This window comes from Camelus dromedarius, chromosome 17 (assembly GCF_036321535.1).
Source record: "Camelus dromedarius isolate mCamDro1 chromosome 17, mCamDro1.pat, whole genome shotgun sequence".
Classification (NCBI taxonomy): Eukaryota; Metazoa; Chordata; class Mammalia; order Artiodactyla; family Camelidae; genus Camelus; species Camelus dromedarius.
The window spans coordinates 34031758-34053758 of record NC_087452.1 but is presented as its reverse complement, the minus strand read 5'-3'; the positions used below and the strand labels follow the sequence as shown (position 1 = coordinate 34053758).

Here is a 22001-nt window from a genome sequence, read left to right as displayed (position 1 = left end):
ACTATGAAGCCAATTATGACAGAAAAACAGTTTTCAAGCTTTTTGGTCTCAAGACCTTTCCAAAAACTTACTGAGGACCCCAAAGAGCTTTTGTTTACATGAGTATAGACATCACTATTTACTGTATTAGAAAGTAAAACTAGGAGACTTAGAAAAACATTAATTCATTAAAAATCACCACATAAACCAATATAAATGTAACATAAATAATATATTCTTATGAAAAATAACTATTTGCCAAAACAAAAAAATTATAATAAGAGTTGAATTATTTTACATTTTTGCAAATCTCTTTAATGGCTGATTTAATTGAAGACAGCTGGATTCTCACATGTGCTTCTGCATTCAATTTGTTACGAACACATACATGGCCTCTGCAAAACTCTACTGTACACTCATGAGAGAATGACAGTCAAAAAGGCAAATAACATCTTAGTATCATGATACAAACAGCTTTAACTCTGAGGAACCCTCAAAGGGTGTTAGGGAATATCAATCTCTGAACTACCCTTTAAGAACCAATGCTGTGAAGTTAAATACACAGTATGTTTTATAACTATATTATTACTTGCTTAAAAACAAAATTTCAAAAATTTGCTTATTTTCACTGATTGAATTATAGTTCATATACTTAGATTTTACTGTATCTCTTTAAACTGAATTTTCTTAGAAACCATTTATCAACAATAAAGCTTCCAACAGAAACAAGTCAGCAAAAACACTAAAGAATTAGAAGTGAAGGCATCTACCCTCACTACAGAACAAACAAGTACAAATAACGTGATGCCATTTTATATCAAAAGTAGTTAGAATTTAAAATTAGGGGAGTAGAAGTTCAAGCACATTCTGATATTTCCTTACCAATGCCAACATATTGAATAAGAAATCAATTATATATTTATAACCTTTACTCACAAGTATCAGAAGTCAGTAAGAAATTGAATTACTATTTGTATTACCTCCCTTCATGTTTTTTATACAAAAATATAGCTTTTTATCTGGTTAAATAATTACCGCATAGTCACAGTAAATTTTGGAAACTGCAAAGTGAAAAAAAAATTCTTTTAAATTTTACTTGAACTTAGAAGAAAACAAAATTCAAGTGAATTGAAGGAATCACTGAATTTCAGATAAGTATTTCTTCAAAATAAGAAAGCTCCTAAAAGATTCCTCCTTTAAAATAAAAAAAAGAGGAAAAGAAAAAAAATCTAAGGAAGGAATTTAAAGGTTGGTATTGTGCTTTATTATCTGTTTCAAAATGGGTTTAGCTATAATTTTCAAGGTTAAAAAAAATCTAGGTAGGCAGGAGGATACAGCTCAGTGGTGGAGTGCATGCTTAACATGCATGAGGTCTTGGGTTCAATCCCCAGTACCTCCATTAAAATAAATACATAAACATAATTACCTACTCCCTACCACCACCACCACCAAATAAATAAATAAATAAAATCCCAAGGTAAATTGTCTCATAAAACCAACTGATGGACTGATACATAAACAACAAAAAAAAATTTTTTTAAAGGCAGTTTGAAACTTAAACCTAGATCTTCAAGGTGATTCTAAAGAAATATGAAAAGGAAAAAGATCATCTCAAAGCCATGTGTATGCTAGAAAAGTTATATTTCAATGGAGTAGGGGGATCATTTCTAGGGGAATGAATTTGCTTTTTTTTTTTTCCCCAAGTTTTAATCATTTAATTAACACCTTCAAAGGAAACCCACACAAAGCTTTTTCATGTGTCTCATTCCAGCTTTGGGGCAGAGATGTGTTTGTATAGACATATCAAAGACTCAAAAAACATATATATACTTCTCTTTCTAACATATTTATGGGTGAGATTGTCAGGAAGAATCAGACAGGAACAATCTGGGTGTAGCAAGTCCATTAATCACGAGTCATGCGAGCTCCAATCATCATGTTCTATCCTGCCCTCCAAAAGGAGGAACAAGAAGGATTAGCCTACCTGACAATGAGTTTGGTTTTAAGGTTTCAAAAAGTACTGTTTCTTGCCTTCTATCAATCCCTCATAAATCACACTATATTTTAGTTCCCTTCACATCCAAATCATTATTTCTCATTCAGTGCCCCCTACCACCTTTTCCAGGGTTTTTAATTGCTTTTTTTTTTCCTGTTGATCAGAAGAAATATACTTAAAATAACTATACTTCTGGGCTCTTGATCACATATGTTTAATGCTAATTACTTTCTTCTTGAGCACTCTTATTTCCTATTCTAACCTGGACAGACTGCATTCTGGGTCTACCAAACTTGGATTAGATCTCGATTCTAAGCTGGTTCTGTTTCTTTTATTCTTACGACTTCATTCCTAGATTCTTTATTTCATTGAGTATACTATCAATTAAATTTTTCAGAAAGTACGTCTGAATGTGGTCCACAGATCAGCCACAACAGCATCAACCTAGAATTTGTTAGAAATGTACCTTCTCTGGAAACGAAAAGACTGTTTAAGAGACATTTGCATCCCCATGTTCACAACAGCATTATTTACAATGGTCAAATCATGGAAACAATCTAAGTGTCCATCAATATGTTGAATGGATAAAGAAGCTGTGGAATATATATATTTTGGGTATTACTCAGTCGAAAAAGGGAAGAAATCTTGCCAATTGTGACAACACGGATAGACACTGAGGGCATTGTACTAAGTGAAATAAATCAGACAGAGAAAGTCAAATATCATATGATCTCACTTGTAAGTAGAATCTAAAAAACAAACAAAAATCCAGTGAAACGCAGAAAAAGAGATCAGATTTGTGGTTACCAGAGGCAGGGGGTAGAAGAAGAAGTAACTGGATGAAGGTGGTCAAAAGGTACAAACTTCCAACTGTAAGATAAATAAGTACTAGGCATATAATATACAACATGATGCCTAGAGTTAACACTGCTGTACGATAGATATGAAAGTTAACAAAGTAAATTGTGAATTTTCATCACAAAGGAAAAAATATTTTTTTCTTTTTCTGTATCTGAGATGATGGATGTTAACTAAACATATTATGGTTACCATTTTATGATACATGCAAATCAAAGCATTAAGCCGTACACCTTAAAACTTATATAGTGCTGCATGTCAATCATATCTCAATAAAACTGCAGGGATAAAAAGGAAGTGTAAATTCTCAGAACCAACCCCAGATCTACTGAATTAGAATGGGGGGGGTGAGGGGGGCAGCAGCCATTTCTGTTTTAAGAAACCCTCCAGGTGATTCTAGTGTACCCTAAAGTTTGATAACCATGAGTCTAGAAGTTATACTGGACCCCACTTGTCTAGGTTCTTAACTTGTTTGCAAATGAAAAATCTTTTTTCTCAGTGTCATTCAGAACCTAAGTAAATAGAGGCTCAACACAACATAAGGACTAAGTACTCCAACTAAGGAACAATGAGAAACAATGAAGTAACACATGTATTATCCTTATTGGGAATCTTCTTCCAATCACTGGCACTTGAAAAAAAAGAAAGCACAGATTGATTGATTTGTCTTGCTTTGAGCTACTTTGAGTGTAAAACCAGTATTTTATTGAAAGGAGAATCAAGTAGGTGAGTGTGTTGGGTCAATTTCCAAATTCCACCTCACAAATAATTTTTTAAACTACTTTCTTATTTCCACAAGGAAGAATAAAGAACTCCTCTCTCACATTTCTTTAAAGCTGCACCAGTCCAAACCCATTAGATATATGTAGTTAGTAGTTAGCAATCACTTGAAATGTGGTTAATCCAAATTACAATGTGCTTAAAATGCAAAACACAATCAGATTTCAAAGATTTGTGCCAAAAATGGTAAAATAGTTCATCAATAATATTGGACTGATTACATGTAGAAATAATATATTAGGTTAAATAAAATGTGATTTAAAAGAGTCAATTTCACCTCATTCTTTCCTCTCTTTTACAAAAGGCTACAAGAAAATTTAGAATAACATGTGGCTCACATAATACTTCATGTTCTGAGTCTCAGTGAGGAGGGACTACTGAGAAGTGCTCAGTGCGCCAGAAGACCCCACTGAGTGAGGAATCACAGCACCTGGGATCCAAACACACCTGTGCCTTTTAACAACTAATCAGCGAAACCTTGGCGGAATTTCACTGTTCAAATAATGCTCTCCCGTGGTAAATCTTTATCCAAGTATGAAACGTTTACCGAACTCTTACTATATAAATCAACTTAGGCATGGTGAGGGAAGATATTTAAATGTGGGTAAAAGGCTGGACATGAAGGGCCAGGAAAGGCAGCAACAAATGATCCACTAATATGAAGCGATGATCAGGATCCCAATCAGCCCACAAAGCTCCAGAGAGACAGTAGCTGATTTTAGTCCTGTTTTTGGCTACAAACTCATGTTTGTAGAATACACCACATTATGAGCTCGGCCTCCCCAAGGCAGAAGCTGGAATCACTCTCCCAACCTCTCCTGCAGCTAGAGTGCAGGCGTGTGACCAAGGCTTCCCAAATTAGACACACTGCATGAAATCTGGACTCAGAAGGGAGCAACATGAAGTAGCAGGCACCACAACCTCCATTTTCTGGTAACAGTGGAGGACTATGGCAGAAATGGAGCAGAATGGCATAAATCCCAATGACAGACAACGGTAGGACAAGGACCTGTTCCAGGGGTGTGGCTGAATGTCTCCAACAGAGCAGACAACAATGTGACCTAACTCCTATTCCTGGCTGTGTAGCCTTTAGGACCCATTCTCTGGCCCTCCCATAAATTCCCTGAGCTAACCACTATCCTTTAGCCAATTCTTCTTCTGAGTAAACTAAGGGGAAGAGGGTGAATGTTGCCCAGTACTTCTAACTAAAAACCAAAATTCATGGATACAGAAAATATCACAAGTTGAAAATTTTAAGAGTATTTACCTTGGAAGAGGAGGATATTCACAGAGGTGTACTAGAGATTTGAACTGCATCTGTGACGTTATGTCTTAAAGAAAAGGCAAAAATGGCAAACTGCCAACATAGTGGGAATATTTGTTATAAATATTTGTCTGGATAGTTTTCAAATGTCTCAAAAGCAACTGGGGCCCTAGGGAGGAATAGCACTAATGAGAATAAGAGGAAGAAAACAGTAACAGCAGCTGTTATTTACTTACTGAGGGCTGACTATGTGCCAGGGAGTGTAGTCAGGACTTACTATTTTACGTAATTCTCAAAGTAACTTGCTCTTGATGACCTTGTTCCTCATTCTCAGCAATTCTACGTTGTAGTGAAGGGTTAGGGACTCACTGTCCCAGCACAGAGGGAATGTGCAACAGCAAAAAGAAAAAAAGGAAGACGGACAGACGCTGGGATGACAAATAAGGAAGAATTGCACTTTGATCCGCTGAAGGCTTGGGATCTTTACTTCTAGCAACAAAGAAGCAAGTGCTGAGAAATCCCCTTCCCCAAAGCACCCTTCATTTAGCAGAGCCAGACTGACCCCACTGAGTCAGAAGCCTCAGTTCCAGCCCTGTAGAAGTGCAGAGAAGAAACAAGCAATTCTATGGGTGCCAAGTGAAACCAACTCAACATGAGAGGGTCTTCTCTTTGGCATACACGTTTAACTCCATGTGGATGCTTTAGAATGTAACCCAACTCAAGAAAGCTCTTGAAAGTCAAGTTCCAAATGAACTTCCTTCACCTAGCTCAGGCAGACCTATAAACAAAAGGAAACTTAGGCCTTCCTAGTATTGTACAAACTGTTAAGGTATTTACATGAGAGCTCTTCCTTTTGCCTTAAAAAGGTGTCTATCTTAGACATATGCTACTGTGATACTGTGATATAATGAAAAATAAATTTTTGGTCTTTGTCTTTAATTCCTTCCTGGTCAGAGCTCTTAAAACCTTTGTAATTTCCTAAGTGATAATATAGGTGCTAAGAACATACTGTAATCTAATGAGGCGACTCTTGGTGGGCTCCTGGATGGGGTGTGGTCACCACGAAGACCAAGCCATAATTAGAACCTGGTACTTTCAGCGCCAACCACCATTCTCTGGAGAGGGAAGAGGGGTTAGAAATTGACTTACTAATCAATCACACCTATGTGATGTAGCATCCATAAAAATCCCAAGAGTATGGGGTTCAGGGTTGGTGAATACATCCATGTACTGGGAGGGTAGTGCACCCCAACTCCATGTAGACAGAAGCTCCTGTGCTCAGGACCCTTCAGAATCCTGCCCTATGTATCTCTTTATCTGGCTGTTCATCCGTATCCTTTATCATTTCCTTTATTACATAATAAACTGCTAAACATGTTTCCCTGAATTCTGTGAGCTGTTCTAGCAAACCATCAAACTCAAGGAGAGGTAGTAAGAACCCCAATTTACAGCCAGTTAGTCAGAAGTACACATGACAACCTGGGACTTGCGACTAGTGTCTAAAGTAGGGGGCAGTCTTGTGAGACCGATCCCTTAGCTTGTGGGATCTGATGCTAACTCTTAAGCAGACAGTGTCAGAACTGAGTTGAATTACAGGTCAGCCAGCTGACTAAAAAACTGGCTGTTGTGGGAAAAAACACATACATTTGGTAGCCAGAAGTTTGCGTGTGGTAGTAGCAGAGAGTAAAGGAACACAGTGAGTTTTATTCAGATAGTTACTCTTCTAATTAACCTCTGACATAGAACTGTCTCCCATCAGTTCACTAAACTTTTCTAAGGATGTAACTGTTACATTAAATCCAAAAACCGATGTGCTGCTTCTAGGTTGGATGGATGAGAAAGTCATGGGGACAGAACAAACTCTCTGGGATGGTGACAGATGGTTTTTTAAAAATAAAGCAATCTAATTTTAAATCACCTCTGCCTTCAAGGTAACAAATTGTTTTGAAATTTCAAACAACATTAATATAAGCATTTTTTCATTCTTACCAAAAGGGTTAGACTGAAAACACTATGGGGCAAAGAGCCCTTTAACACCTGAGTTGAGAAGACAGGTCTGTTCAGCTCCACATTTCAGTGCATGCGTCACTTCTCTAGTCTCATCCTTTCACTCAGTGTACTCTAGTTACACAGCCTTTTTGCAGTTTTTCAAATAAGCAAGCTCTCACCTTGGGGCTTTCTGATTTGGAATGCTCTTTCCTCAGATAACCACATAGCTCATTCGCCAACTCTCTATGGTCTTAACTCAAATGTCACCCACACATTAAGGCTTACCCTGGCCACCCCCATCTGATTTGTTTTTTCCCTTTGCATTTCACACTATATAACAAGTTTTTTTTAATCTTATGTATCATCTATCCCCTCCCAGCTATAATGTATGTGCCACAAGATCAGTGAGCTTTCTGTCCTGTTCAATGCTATACTCAAGCATCTAGCAAAGGGGTTTACACATCAACACAGACATATGGAGATGTCTGGGATAGGGAAGAAGAGGTTGCGGATCAATGCTCTATATGTTCAAATCAAAATATTCCCAAGCAACACTTTTTGGTTTTATTATAAAAGTAATTCATGTTTAATTTAAAAAACAAAAAAAACTTAAGCTCTCCTCCTTAGTATCCCACTCCCCATTCCAATTACTACTTTGGGCTTTATTACTACTATTTAAGGATTACTACATTCTACATATGTTAAAAGCCAGTACTAAACTGAAAATATTAAACACTCTACTCTGTCAATATGCATAGATCTACCTCTTTCTTCTGGCTGCATAGGACAATACACTACAGTTGTACCATTATTTGCCATTTCCCTTACTGAAAGAGTGACTTGTTTCTAATGTTACTACTACGAGCAATGCAGCAGTGAATATCCTTACATACACACATATCTGTCAACACAAACGCAAGGCCAAAGGTATGCATTCTTAAATACTTGACAAGTATTGCCAAATTCACTTCTAGTGTATTGCCAAATACACTAATTTATCCTTTCATACCCTTGCTGCTCTGGGTAAAAACTTTATAAATGTTTTTTTATTTAATAAATATGATATTTCACTTTAAAGTTTACACTTCCATAATCACCAGTCACATGAAGCATCTTTTGATATGCTATTTATATCCTCTGTTTCTTTTTCCACTATAGTATTTTTTTCTAGTTTGTAAATTCTTTGTGTATTAGGAGTACTAGCTAGGAGCACAGGCTCAAGATAAGACAGCTTGGGTGCAAATGCTAGTTACTGGAAGATGACTTAACCTCTCTATGCCTCATGTGCTACTTTTAGTACAGAAACCTATAAAAGAGATCAAGAAGCCAGCATGTGTATAAAATAATTTTGTAACTGCTAGGCCTATATTTGAGACTGACACCACTCAGAAAAAAAATGTTTTTTCAAAGTCTTATTTAAAGTTGTATCTTTAGCCATATATTTATTAATATTGTCTGGTTTATGATATTGATAGCTTTAGGTTTATAAAAATTGTCAATTTTCAAGTAGTGGGTATAGCTCAAGTGGTAGAGCACATACTCAGCATGCACAAGGTCCTTTGTTCAATCCCCCAGTACCTCTGCTAAAATAAAAATAAACAAGTAAACCTAATTACCTCCCCAACCACTGACCAAAAAAAAAAAAAAAAAAAGGATGCCTGGAATCCCAGATGCCTTAAAAAAAATTTTTTTTCAAGTAAGTAACATTAATTAGTATCACTCTTCAATCTTTATTTAAATTCAATCTAGAAAGTCAACTTCTAGAAAAAACTAAATCCCATCTGGCTTAAGCCAGTTATCAATGAAAATAAATTTGCTTTAAGAACTTTAAAAATTTATGAAAAGGAAAGAAAGACTAGTCTCAAGAAAGGTAAGCAAGGCTTAACTACCCTTTGGTTCAAGAAAGGTTGGCTAAAAGGTCATCTTTAATTTTAAATAAAGGGGGAAAAAACTACTCTTGCACATATCATATACCACAAACTATATCTTGGCAACTTGTACAGTAGAAATTTGTGGTTTTTAGGACTACAGAATAAGGCAAAAAACCCTCAAGTAGGAAATTTTTTTAAAAAGGAACAAATGAATTCTCCTCTACACAATAACTTGAATTAAAACTGACAACCTGTCTGTGGGGAACAGAATCACACATAAAAAGTACCCTAACAAGGTGGTCAAAATGTAGATCCATAGAAAAAAATACGTATCATTCTTCTCAAAAGAGCACTGATAACTATTATTGAATTATTATATCGCTTGCTGATCAAGTTAACATTCCATGAGCTGTAAATATAGTAATTTTTATGCAAGGATTCCCTGAGACCTGAAAATTATTTCAAAGATACCTTCAGGGTAAAAAAAAGATTGGGAAAGCTATCTCAGAGTTTACTTTCTTCCTTAGGAAAGCTTTCCACAACCTAAAATTACAAAAATCTTCTATGCTGCCTTTTAACAGTTTCATTGTTTTGTTTTTATCTGACTCTTCAACCCATTTGAACCTTAGTTGTATTATGTGAGGTATCCGACTTTATTTCCAAAAAAGGAGCAGACTGCCTTACTTCACTAACAGAATAATATCCTTTGTCCACTGATCAGCAGAGCCACCCTTATCCTATACCTGGTATCTACTCATAACATAGGCAGACACACGAGCCTGTATCTATTTTAAAGTCTTTGGTCAACTCCCAGTCCACAGGTCCCAAGAGTCCCCAGGGTAGCCTTCTGCTCTTTGGAATCTCCACTTCTCAGATTAGGAACCCTGAAAACTGTTCCACCTTCCCCAAAAGTTTTCTCCTACATGAATTCCTGTCATCTGATTGTTTGCATCCTCTCTTACAGCAATTTCTCAGATTTAGTGGTTTTTTTGATGGTATTTGTTTTTTCTAGCACTGGTAGGAAAAAAAAAATTTTTTTTAAAGTATCTTTTCAGTCACTCAGAATGGGAAAATATGAATACATGTGAGCCCACCATATTGTACTTATCTCATGGGTTTATTATTATATTTGTATTTCTTCTTTCATTTACACGAGGTTTGGGGAAGATGATGTTAATAGGTGATCTCAATTAGCCATCTTGAACATAAAGTCTTAAACTACACTTTAAACTCAAATCCCAAACTATTTTAATCTAATGGAAAAGAAGGTCCAAGCTGTAAATAACAGCAGAATAATTTCTTGAACCGAAAAGTCAGCCTTCTCTGATTTACCTTTCCTGTACCATTCCTTCCTTACAAAGACTGGAATAAACGACTGCATCCCTTCATGTGCCAGATGCTTTCTTGTTATCTCATTCAGTCTCACTAAATAGTATTAACCCTATTGACAGACAGAAAAACTAGAGCTAAAAAGATTAAGATCATGTTAACAAATAAAAGCTCAAGCCAAATTTAAACCCAGGAATTTGCAACTCCAAAGCCCTTCTAATTTTCCCACCTACATTCCTAAGGGGCAAAGGGGCCAAGACTTCTATCTCAACAAACACATCTCTTCAGACTCCTGCCTCTCCATCATGTTCCACTTCCTTTCCTATACTCTTGGTGGAAAAGTCATCGAGGGCAAAATGAAATGCAACCACAACAGACAGTAGCAAGAGAGCAGCAATTGTAACTGGAGACATTTACTTTCACACAAGGACCCCATAAAGAGAAAAATTTGTACCTTCTCAGCAAATATATTAGTTTCTCCTTTTTCAGTAAGCTTATTATCAATTAGTATCATTTCTTAAGGCTTATAAATATCAAATGCAGGCCTAGAAATCTACAGGTGACCTGAGTCATGGAACCATACAACTAACTGAAGATCACTAAAATATGACAGCCTTTCCATTTTAAAAAAAAAGTTCTAGGTGGGAGGATATAGCGCAAGTGGTAGAGTGCATGCTTAGCATGCACAAGGTTCTGGGTTCAATCCCCAGCACCTCCTCCAAAAATAAATAAGTAAATAAGCCTAATTACCTCCCCTCTCAGAGAAAAACTACACACAAAAAAATTTAAATAAAATTTTAAAAGTTCCAAATATCATGCTTTTTAGTAATGAGCTAAGACCAGCCTTTCTATGTTCTTGATCTCCTCTGGGTGACACAGACAGAAGGGAAGCTTCAGTCACACACAGCTATAACACATCAAAATCCAGTCCCAGAAGACCCCAATTTCTATACTGTTCAGTTCTGCAAAGCAAGAGGCAAGTATCTGTGGTCTTTTCAGTTTACAACAGTTGCAAATATTATTAGTCAGTGTTAACTATGAAAGCCCTTGTGTTAAATAAAATGTTTCAAAAACCCCTAGAATACTCCCTAGTGAGAATAACCTCTAACCATCTGTATATAGATGTGATGCTCTACTAACCAAAATTCTGATGGCAAATAAAGTCTATTAAATAGGATGCACCTCAACATTTCCCTTTTACCTGAACCTGCTGTGGCTGTTGAACCTGTATCTGCTGTTCTTGCTGGGTTTGTGGCTGAACACTGGTAGTGACCGGACAGGCAAGTTCAAGCAAAGATCCGGCCACTTCGGTGCTGTCAGTGTAAATGCAGTTCCCACCCTGTTGGTACACCATAGTAGTGGTAGCCGTCTGCTGGAACTCCTGAAGGGCTTCTGGCCCCTTGGAGGCTAGTGAGTCCAGAAATTCCTTCATCCTGTGTTGCGGGACAGACCGCGCCTTCACTCGGATGTATTCTTCAAAGGAGATGGTGTTCTCCAGAGAATTATTCATATTGCAGAGTCCTTAGGGTTCCTAGAAATAAATGGACAGAACTCAAAATTATGCCATTGTTTTTACATCTTGAAATGCACAGAGCAATCACTCTTACACCATAGTGGAATATTCAAGGCAGCTGTGCATATCTGGAATCCAAAGTAAAATTTTATTAAACAACATTATTTTTTCAGTTAATGGCATCTGAAAATTGTTTCCATAAACATTTCTTAAATCAAACTAACACACTGAAAACAAAAAACAAAAGCATGCGTCACAATACTGGATGAAATGGGCTGAAAATACACTCTCCACCCAGCTCTAGGCCAATTCCATCTTCTCCACAGAGCCAAGCACTGGACAATAAAAGTCACATGCAAACACTGCTCTGTGACCATCGCAGAGGAAGCTAGGAGCAGGTATTCCTACTGACATGTTCTATTTCCACTGCCAACTATGTCCTACAGCAAAGGGACAGGTATGTGTCACCTAGCTGTGGCAAAACCCTAGAGACAAGGCATGCGTTCTTCATCTCCCACCAGAAACACCAAAAATCCCATTTGCCATATTCTGCTCACATTCTTCTGTAGCAGAGTTTACTAGTTAAGAGCAGATTTGAGCCAGCCTTCCTGGGTTCATATCCCAGCTCGATCTCTCCTTAGTTGTGTAATCCTACACAAGTCAGTTAACTTTAGTTTTGTCTATAAAATGGGAATTAAAATAGTATTTACCTCACAAAGTTGACATGAGAATTAAATATATGTAAAGCACTTAGAAAAGCACCTGACATACAGACAGTGCCATAGAAATAGTAACTAATATTATTAAAATTGGGGGAACGAGTTGAATAGTACATTAAATAACTAGGTCATTACTAACGTTCGGAAATCAATTCTGCAAATTTTTCATCTCAGTATTTACCTTAAGAATTAATCAGCAGGGATGGACAGCAGCTCTCAGTTAACTGGGGGACAACCATGCAATCTATCTATGAACTGCTGAGTACTCTGTCACTGCTGCTTTCATACCATTCTCTCTTGACCAGTACCACCTCCAGAACAAAAGCAATGGCAGAATATGAGAGCAAAGAAAACAAAGTCAATCTCTTTGCCAGAAAAAGACTCAGTCAATCTCAAATGTCTGGGAAAGTGATTTGTTTCCTTGAGCCATCAGGCTAAAAATATTAGTCTCTCTTTCACTGTCTATGTTAACAGATAAAAGGTGTGTGGGTATTCATCTCCTATCTTCCACCTGGCTCTAAACTCTGGTAGACAGGGCTGTGTCCTGGTCCTCTGAATGGCTGACACATGTAGGTACTTTCTGTATATCTGTTGCACTTGGAATTCAATGTGGAACAAGGATTATGACCCTGTTCCTGTAACAACTATAATTCACAACCATAAATGGTATGCTTTTCCCTAGTAAATGGTTAGTTTATACCTTGGGAGGAAAAAAAATTCTATTTATCCAGGGCAAGAGTGAGACCAAAGGAAAAACATGATCCTTACTGTTAATTTACTGACACTGGCAATATTTCTGTGGGGCACTTTGTAAGTATAGTATACAAATTGTATTTGGGCACTTTCAAGCACAGACCCAGCAATAAATCTTTTATACTGATGCCCATAATATACTGCAAATACATTCCTCCAAAAATAAGGAACACTACATATACCTCATCCTGTCTAAAATCAAAATTCCTATGCTACTACTCTCAGGAGTGCCTACACTTCTCAGGGACCTTACGCACAAGAGACTATGGAGGACACAAATACAGGTCAGGGGAGTGCAAGGTGAACTGTCACTGATGGTCTCTAGTCTTCTGAAATTTAACTCTTGTTCGTCCCTTTCTCGCCTCTCTTCTAACCATCTCCCTTGCCCAATTCTCCCTTCTCTTTGCTGCAAGGGCTTTCAGTTATCTTTCTCAGAGCAGAAACTTAGAAGGTCTGCTATGGGACCTCAAGACTAAACTATCAATGATACTCATGGCACAAAGAGCAGGAGGAGCAACAAGGCCAAGCACTTCATCCTTCTGTTACATATTCAGAGCAGGTCACTCCAGTGTAGGCGACCCACAGTCACCACACTGGCACAGAATGTGTTAAAGCTTCCTTTTGATAAAAGCATCACAATTGAAATTTCCTTCTTAAGAAGGCATCTCTCATAATACAGACCAACAACATTACAAAGTTCAAAATATGTGACCCTAATATCCAATTACATATACCCTTCTGCTCGAAAAGGGACAAAGAAAAGACTGTGTGAATACTCATTAACCAGTTTGCTACCATGCTGGTACACATTTCAGTTTTTCACCTCCATTATAGAAGAAAAGCAGAAGGCAACTGGAATTTATACTTCCTCAAATATATTTTCTTCAACAATTAGTTGCATTCACATAAAATACTTAAGACATTGCTTGAATCATAGCTACTGTATCAAACACTGCAAATTAAGTTTATAGAACTGAAAAACCTTCACACAAATACTACTCAGTTGTCCACAGAATCTTCCTCATGACCTTACTTTCCTTCACTCTTTGAAGTTTCAGTAATGAAGGAGGCTTAAGCCTCATCTGAAGTCTGATAATAAATATATAGCAGAATTACACCAACTTTTCTTCCTAGAAACAAGCTTTCTTCACTTTTCAGTATAAAATCCCACCTACTTTTTGCTTTTTTTTTTTTTTTGTCTTTGTTTTTTTTGGGAGGAGGAGGGTAAAAGGAATACATCTATTTTCTTAGGAAAATTGTTCAATAGTATAGGAAGGTATAAAATAAAAAGTTAAAAACAGCTGAGTATGCTTTGACTCCTGGTTCTCAATCTACCAATTTTAAACACTTTAGCAAAGGTAAGTTTAGAGCATTTAAATCACCTTTCTCTCCTGTGGAGAAAAGGACACCATCCTACACTGCTGGTGGGAATACAGTTTGGTGCAGCCACTGTAGAAAACAGTATGGAGATTTCTCAAAAGACTAGGAATAGACTTACCACATGACCCAGTAATCCCACTCCTGGGCATATATCCAGAAGGAACCCTACTTCAGAAAGACACCTGCACCCCAATGTTCATAGCAGCACTATTTACAATAGCCAAGACATGGAAACAGCCTAAATGTCCATCAACAGATGACTGGATAAAGATGTGGTGTATTCCATTGTGTATACAACTGGATAAAGATGTGGTGTATTCCATTGTGTATACAACGGAATACTACTCAGCCATAAAAACCGACAACATAACACCATTTGCAGCAACATGGATGTTCCTGGAGAATGTCCTTCTAAGTGAAGTCAGCCAGAGAGAGAAAAATACCATATGAGATCGCTCATATGTGGAATCTAAAAAAAGAACATAAATACAAAACAGAAACAGATTCATAGACATAGAATACAAACTTGTGGTTGCCAAAGGGGAGGGGGTTGGGAAGGGATAGACTGGGAGTTCAAAATCTGTAGATACTGACAGGCATATGTAGAATAGATAAACAAGATTATACTGCATAGCACAGGGAAATATATACAAGATCTTGTGGTAGCTCACAGTGAAAAAAAAAATGTGACAAGGAATATATATATGTTCATGTATAACTGAAAAATTGTGCTCTACACTGGAATTTGACACAACATTGTAAAATGACTATAACTCAATAAAAAGTTTTAAAAAATAATAATTAAAAAATAGATTACCTTCCTCTCACTAACCCTTGCTCAGTCTTATTTTAATTTTTGTCATGACCATTTTCATAGCTGTAAATCTCTACTCGTAGACTTATTAATTTTACAGTATTTCTGGACTTCCCACCATGTAAGATAAGGAAATTAAACTTCCATGCCCTCTATTCTTGACAAGAATTTAGCTGAGTACAGCTTCTGTTTAACCTTTTAGTTTTAAAACACAGCATTTCATATCAAATCAAACTTTTTAAATAATCAAGGTCCCAACAATAAAACCAATCTGCTCCAAATAAATCCTATCAGTCAGTACTTCTAGAAAACTACCTTCAAAAAAGCCACTACAAGAATAGTCCAAATATAAATTTATTCCCTGAGCAGAAGGGCAAGTAAGAATGGAATAAAAGCTTGGAAAAGTATCTGTTATAAAACCTCAAAGTTCAGTATTTAAGTTTTCATCAAAAAAAGGAAAAGACCAACATCTTGAAGTAGAAAAAATTCTATAAAACTTAGAAAATGTTAATAAAGGTTCATACATAGGTTCTTTATGTTCTCTACTGTGAAATTTTTTGAAATATCCTATTATAAAATCACCTTTTGGTTTGTAGCTAGCCATATGTTTTAAGCAGTTTTGACTCCAAAATATAAAAAACCCTCTGCAGTGCTCCAAGCTTAGAGTCTACTGCTGGCTCTAAGCAGAAGCCACTGCTTCCCAATTCCTATTGCTTTTTTCTTTCACTAAGCCCTCAGGAGATTCTTCACTGACTCTGTAAAGTCCACAGAATCATTTGAGAAACACTAAATGAGAGGAAGCTAAAAAATATTAACAAATAATGGATTCAATGGAGTACTTAAAAAACATATATATAATAGAAAAAGTCAATCTGAAAGAACATTCCAATCTGCTCATTTATAGACTAAAACACACATGGCTTCATTTCTTGTCCTTTTAACCTGCTCACTTGGCAGTATCTACCAGACTGACACATCCCAATAATGAAAGTACACTAAGTCAGCATTTGACCTGACACAAAAGTGCTGCTTAGAAGAGAGGAAAGCCAAAAAGCTTCAGATATACACTTAAATATTTCAGACTAGTCAGTGAGTAAAGAAAAACACTGAGAAAAATTAAACAAATTCTTAATAGTGGTAATGGTTTTTCCTTTGCTTTTATGCTCAGAAAAAGTTCTCCTTTACCATAAAGTCATTCATCTACAGACTTTAAATTTACAGTGTAATTTTTTATACAATGCTTTGATCTAGTTAGAATTTATTTTGCATAGTGTGAGGTAAAGGCCTAATATTATTTTTACCAAAGACCAAACAAATTGTCCCTTTACCATTTACTGAATTATTGAAATTCCTTTGTTCACTGATTTAAAATGCCACTGTGATTATATACCAAATATATATAAAGAAGGTCTGCTTCTAAGCTTTTTGTGTATGATTCCACAGATCTTTCTGTAACACAGTTACTTAAAAAAATAAAAAAAGAAGATTCCCATCCCTCCTCCCACCAAAACGTTTGGCTTAAAATTTAAAAATTTAATGGCACAGAAATACATTATGTGCAAAAAGGGAGCCAATACAATTTTATTTATTTATCCCTGTATGGTTTAGTTGTGTACATAAGAAAAAAACTGGCAAAAATTGCATTTAAATGCTAACAGCAGTTATGCCTGGATGGTGTAAAATCACAGTAAGACTTAAATTTCCTCCTGTTTAATACACTCCTGTATTCTCCACAATTTGTATTAAACCAAAAACATAGTTAAAAAGTAACACTTTTTGCACAGCAGTTATACCACAAAACAGTAACAGATACATTAACAATTATGGTTGATCACAGTTTGATTTTTCCGTCAAAATCTGAAACTCTTAAAATACAAACAAAACTACCAAGCACCAGAAGCTTGCATAATAATGGAGACTGTTAACTTCAAGATGTTTCTCACAAGATACACAATGCTAAGCCTTGGTAACAAGAGAAATAAAAATGGATAAACTTAACGAAACTACTCTGTATAACCCTAAAACAAACAATATTCTTAATTAGCTCCAAGTCAAAGACTTGGTGAGAGCAATAAATAAACTGATTAACTAGAATACTTCTGGAAAACATGAATTGGGAGTTGAGTACTCCCAATTTCTGGAGTCAGAAATGGAGGGGAAAACACTCTGGGGCTCACTGGGGTGGAGGAGTCTGTAAACAAGCATTTGCTTCTGAATACTTTAAGTATAGCTGCTTTGCAAAACAATAAACAGGTAAACCAACCCCTCAACAACAGACTCAGGAAATTTTCACTACAACACACATATTGTCAATGGTATTTCCCCTGTAGTTCCTTCTACTGGAGCTTAGCACAGTGCCTGACACAAAGCAGACCCGAGATATATCAATGTTATCATTATTCTAATTATTTTATCACTAGGACGTAAGATGGTACTATAGACAAACGTTAGTCCAAAGCAACAATCTATTACATTTCAGTTTGCTAATTTCTTTCTTCTATTTAGGTGCTAAAGGAAAGTCTAAGTACTCAGGGGAATTACCCCTTCTTGGGTCCTCTCAAATCTGATACTCTTCCTGGCTCCTCATGCAGCTCTGCAGAGTGGGTCTTGAATATGTGATGGATTAAGAGAAGACACCAGGAGCTGTCTCAGAGCCCAGCCTCTTCCTGGTTACCCAATAGTCATGCTTTTGGGCCCCTTTCAAGGCTCACATCTATTAGCAGTGAATCCTCATAGCTTAGTTCTGGTTTGAAGAATACATTTGTGTGGAAAAAAAAAAAATCAATACCCATTTTAAGAAGTTGCAGCCACATTTGTCCTAATTAACTTAAGGAGTCATTTCAAAGGAGATTAGGAGACATATTTCTATTCTTAAAGATACTAGCCCTCTTTCTGGAGTTGTTTTATTTCTCTTCACTAAGCCTAAAAAGTACAAGTTTTGTTTTATGCATTTTTGTAACCTGGGATGACCGGCTCAGAGAATGATTTGGCTTATAATGGTGTCTCCGCTTTCTTGGGTTTAGAGTGCGTAATTTTAATTCTTACCTAGTTATTTTGTATTTGTTCAAAGTATTAACTAGTTTTATAAAATTCTTTGGAGGTTAAAAAAAAAGATACTAACCCACTATAGGGTTTGTGATAGAAATGATCCCATTGGAACATTCATCTGCCCCATACCTTCACCAGACAGGAATCCCTGATGTAGGGGCATTTTTACCATGGTTCTAGTTCTGGACAACATACTTTCAGCTAGGAACTTTTCTAATTCACATTCCTACCAACGACTGATGGGCTGTAAACTGGTACAACTGTTTGCATTATCTGGTGAAACTAAAAACATCCATTCCACATGACCCAGCAATTCTATTCCTAGATGTATATGACACACACATATACAAAGGTACTTACACAATAATGTTCATAGTAGCATTCTTACTAGCCCCAAACTGGAAAGATTCTAGATGTCTATCAGTAATAGAATGAAAAAATAAATTATGGTATGTTCATCCAGCAGAATATTATATAGAAACAAGGATGAATGAACAAAATGTGGATGAATTTCACAAGCACAAAGCTAAAAGAAAACATAAGATACATTATGGCTCCATTTATATAAAATTCAAAATTAAATAAAATTACATTGTTGAGGGGTACAAGGTACTAAAAAGAAAAACAAAAAATACAATTATCACAGAAGTCAGAACAGCAATAGGAGTTGTGAAGCTGTGACCAGGATGGGCTCCATGAAGGGTTCAGAAGTGCTGGCACTGTTCTAGTTCCGAGGTGCTAGCTACACAGTGGTTCACTTTATAATTTTTCATTAAACGGTATACAGATCAGTTGAATTAATATAGATAGATATTTTACACACACACACAAGCTCTCTGACACAGCCTACCAGCTCTTCCTACAGTTTTGCCCCAGCCTAAAGTGTGAAACCATTCTTTTCCTCTTTCCAGAAAAGCAAGGGGTTAATCTATTATTTCTTCCTGCAGCCACAATTAGAAATCACAATCCACTGTGACACTTAGGGAAAAACTAACAAAGCACTTAACTGAAGCCTGGAAAGGACTAATAACTTATAACATCTGGAACAAAATGCAGGAACCTATATACAAAGTAACTGAAAAGAACAGGTGTTCATGTAACATCTCATTCTGAGGCTGAGAAATAAGACCATTACAGATAAAGTGACCATTTAAAAAACAGACAAGCAAGAAGCAGGGCACATCAAAGACAAATTTGCACTTAAGTTAAAAGAAGACAGGCAAGCTTGAAGGAAGAAATCCCTTCTGAAAGATTCTGAAGCTGTCATGATAGAAGACAGCCACACCCAGAGCTCCTAACTTTGGTTACCTTTTTGGAGCAATTCAAATTTACAAGAAAATTCAAACACTATTTGATCTTTCCTTTAAAATGGCAACATAAGCTGAAAGGAGATGTGGAAAGGCAGAGGTTCATGAAGACATACACAAATTATTCATCACAGAGGACTGGAAGTAGGACATCTTTTAATAGGTAAATCTTAATAATAAGCTTATGAAAAAATTTTTGTACAGACACCAATTTGAAAGGCAGATCTCAAACTTAATGGTTAAAAACAAAGATATTCCAGAAAAAGCAGGTTTAAATGGTATATTAAAAATTTAAGTGTATTCTAGGTTAACCTGACTGCTTGTCTTTGAACCATTCGGGTCCTTAGAAAAGCTGATGTCTTGTCATGCTAAAACCTTAAAGTTGCACTGACTTATATTTTAAGAGAGAAAAACTGTTCAAGCAGCAAACCAGCTGGATTCAAAGATGCAGTTGTCCCACATATTCAATTTTCCAGCACCTAGCAGTTTCTGGCAGACAGTACCCAGAATGATTGGCAGGATGTGTAATGTTTCAATATTACCAGGGGAAAAAAAACTGCACACGTATTTCCAGCATATGAACGATTTTAACTCACCAGTCACCATGTTGCATGTATTTCTGCTGCTTGTCCTGAGTTCTTAAGACTTGTAACATTCTGAAGAAGATAGAACAAAGAAGTTCCTTCCACCCTCAGCCTCTTATTAAATTTTAACTTTGTTCTTAAAATAATACAGAATATTAGGAAAAAGTACCCCATCATTATCAATTTTATTGATTTTGTTAGCTTCTTTTGGTTTCTTTTTCCTTCAACTTAATGAAGCAAAACTGTAAAATATAAACTAGCAGATGTTTTGTCTTAGGAAAAAGAAGTGCACATTTCTCTAGGACAAACCTAGAACTCCCCTGGCATCAGAACACAGTGCTGGGATTTCAAGGCGCGGGGGGGGGGGGGGGGGGACGGCGGGGAGCTGAAATGGATTGAAATCCTCCATCAAAAGTGAGACATAGGCAGATTTTAGGAATTTCTGCTGGAGAACTTTGGATTTACAAAACAAGAAAAGATTCTCAGGTTGTTCAATTTTGCTTCGGCAACTTTTTGGCTGAGCAATAGCGGGCCCTTAACATAACAGAATACAAGTAAGCCCCTCCCACTCACATAGAGGGAAAGGCTGCGTTTAAGGATTTAAAGTGTCATTTTAGAGCTTGGGTGGTTCCACAGCGTCCGAAGAAGTGGATCCCATTCCGGAGCGCACAGAGGTGACGTGTAGGAATTGTGCTCAAGTAGAATTACTTTCTAATGACAAGAAAGCAGGTACCACTGAAGGGCCTTCTAGGATTTGCCTTCCCTCTCTAGCACAAAGCATCAAAACAAGGTGAGTAAAGTCGAGGGGGTTCGCCGCTCTCATAAACCCAACAGGGATCAGTTTCAGAATCAGGACAGCAACCTCCCAAGCACCCACCCTGCACAAGGGCCTCGGAACACCGCATTCTTAGAGATCCAGCAATCTCGCCCGCTTCGCAAAGAAGCGGGGCCGCAAGGCAGACCGCAAAGCTGGTTGGTTTTTCCCTAGGCCTAGGCCCCGGCGGTCCGGGGACGTCACCTGAGCAGGAAGGGCCCAACCCGCAACCTTCTACACACTGCGAGGCGCCCGCCCGCCAGCCGCCCCTCCCCGCAGCAGAGGTGTCCCGCGCGCCCTCGCAGCGGTGCCACCACCCAACAGTAGGGCGCGCGCGCCCGCCCGCCCGCGACCCCCGGCTTCGGGGCGCGCGCCCCAGAAAGCCGTTCTGGCCCACGGGCTGCAGCTCCAGGAACAGAGATATCCGGGCCGGGGACGCGCACGTCAGCGGCCACGCGCACCGGGAGGGCCGCACAGCGCGCGCGCGCCCGAACGTATAAACAGGCCCGGTCGCGCGCGAGCACCGGCGCGCGTTCGCGCGCCGCGCCCACCCGAATCCCCAACCCGCCCCTCCCCCACCCAGGGGGCGGGGGCGCGCGAGCCCAGGGACATTCTCGGCTCCGGAGCCGCCCCGAGGTCTCCTGGGCCCAGCGGCAGCGTCCCGCCCGCCCCCGCCCGCCGTTGTGTGGGGTGGGCCCGCTGTCTCAGGGCCGCAACCTCGCCGCATCCCTGCCCCCACTGGAGCCCTCACCCGGCGACGTCGCCGCCGCCGCCGCCGCCGCCGTTCTACCCGCTGGCCCCGCCGCACCGCTCGGGGCCCCGGTTCTGCCGTCGCCGCTCCAAGACCGACAGGATTTTCCCCTCACAGCTCCCTGGGCGCCATCTTACATTCAACCCTCCCAGCCAATGGGTGCTGAATGCCTCTCTCGCGATAATTGAAGCATCGAATCCCGCGAGAGTTGAGGCTACCTCCTGGCCAGACTTAAAGGGAACGCTTCTGCCG

The 22001-nt window shown here is 38.2% G+C and overlaps 1 protein-coding gene and 1 non-coding gene across 5 annotated transcripts in view; both read right to left on the bottom strand.

Annotated features, from left to right (window-relative positions):
- Positions 1-21913, bottom strand: part of QRICH1 (glutamine rich 1) — a 41019-nt gene extending 19106 nt beyond the window's left edge. Inside the window, exons 1-3 of one of the 4 annotated variants that reach the window (XM_064496554.1) lie at positions 20758-21363; positions 20197-20256; positions 11268-11597 (exon numbers count right to left, since the gene is read on the bottom strand). In XM_064496554.1, the coding sequence (XP_064352624.1) occupies positions 11268-11576 (309 nt within the window). In that variant the 5' untranslated portion in view covers positions 11577-11597; positions 20197-20256; positions 20758-21363. Of the gene's footprint in view, positions 1-11267; positions 11598-20196; positions 21364-21749 lie in introns of those variants that run through there. The other 3 variants (XM_010978565.3, XM_031470297.2, XM_064496553.1) reach the window with 3 other exon arrangements.
- On the bottom strand, positions 1851-1970 carry LOC116158409 (U8 small nucleolar RNA). The gene has a single exon (XR_004142711.1). It is a non-coding gene; the product is annotated as a U8 small nucleolar RNA (small nucleolar RNA).
- Positions 21914-22001: the final 88 nt, after the last annotated feature.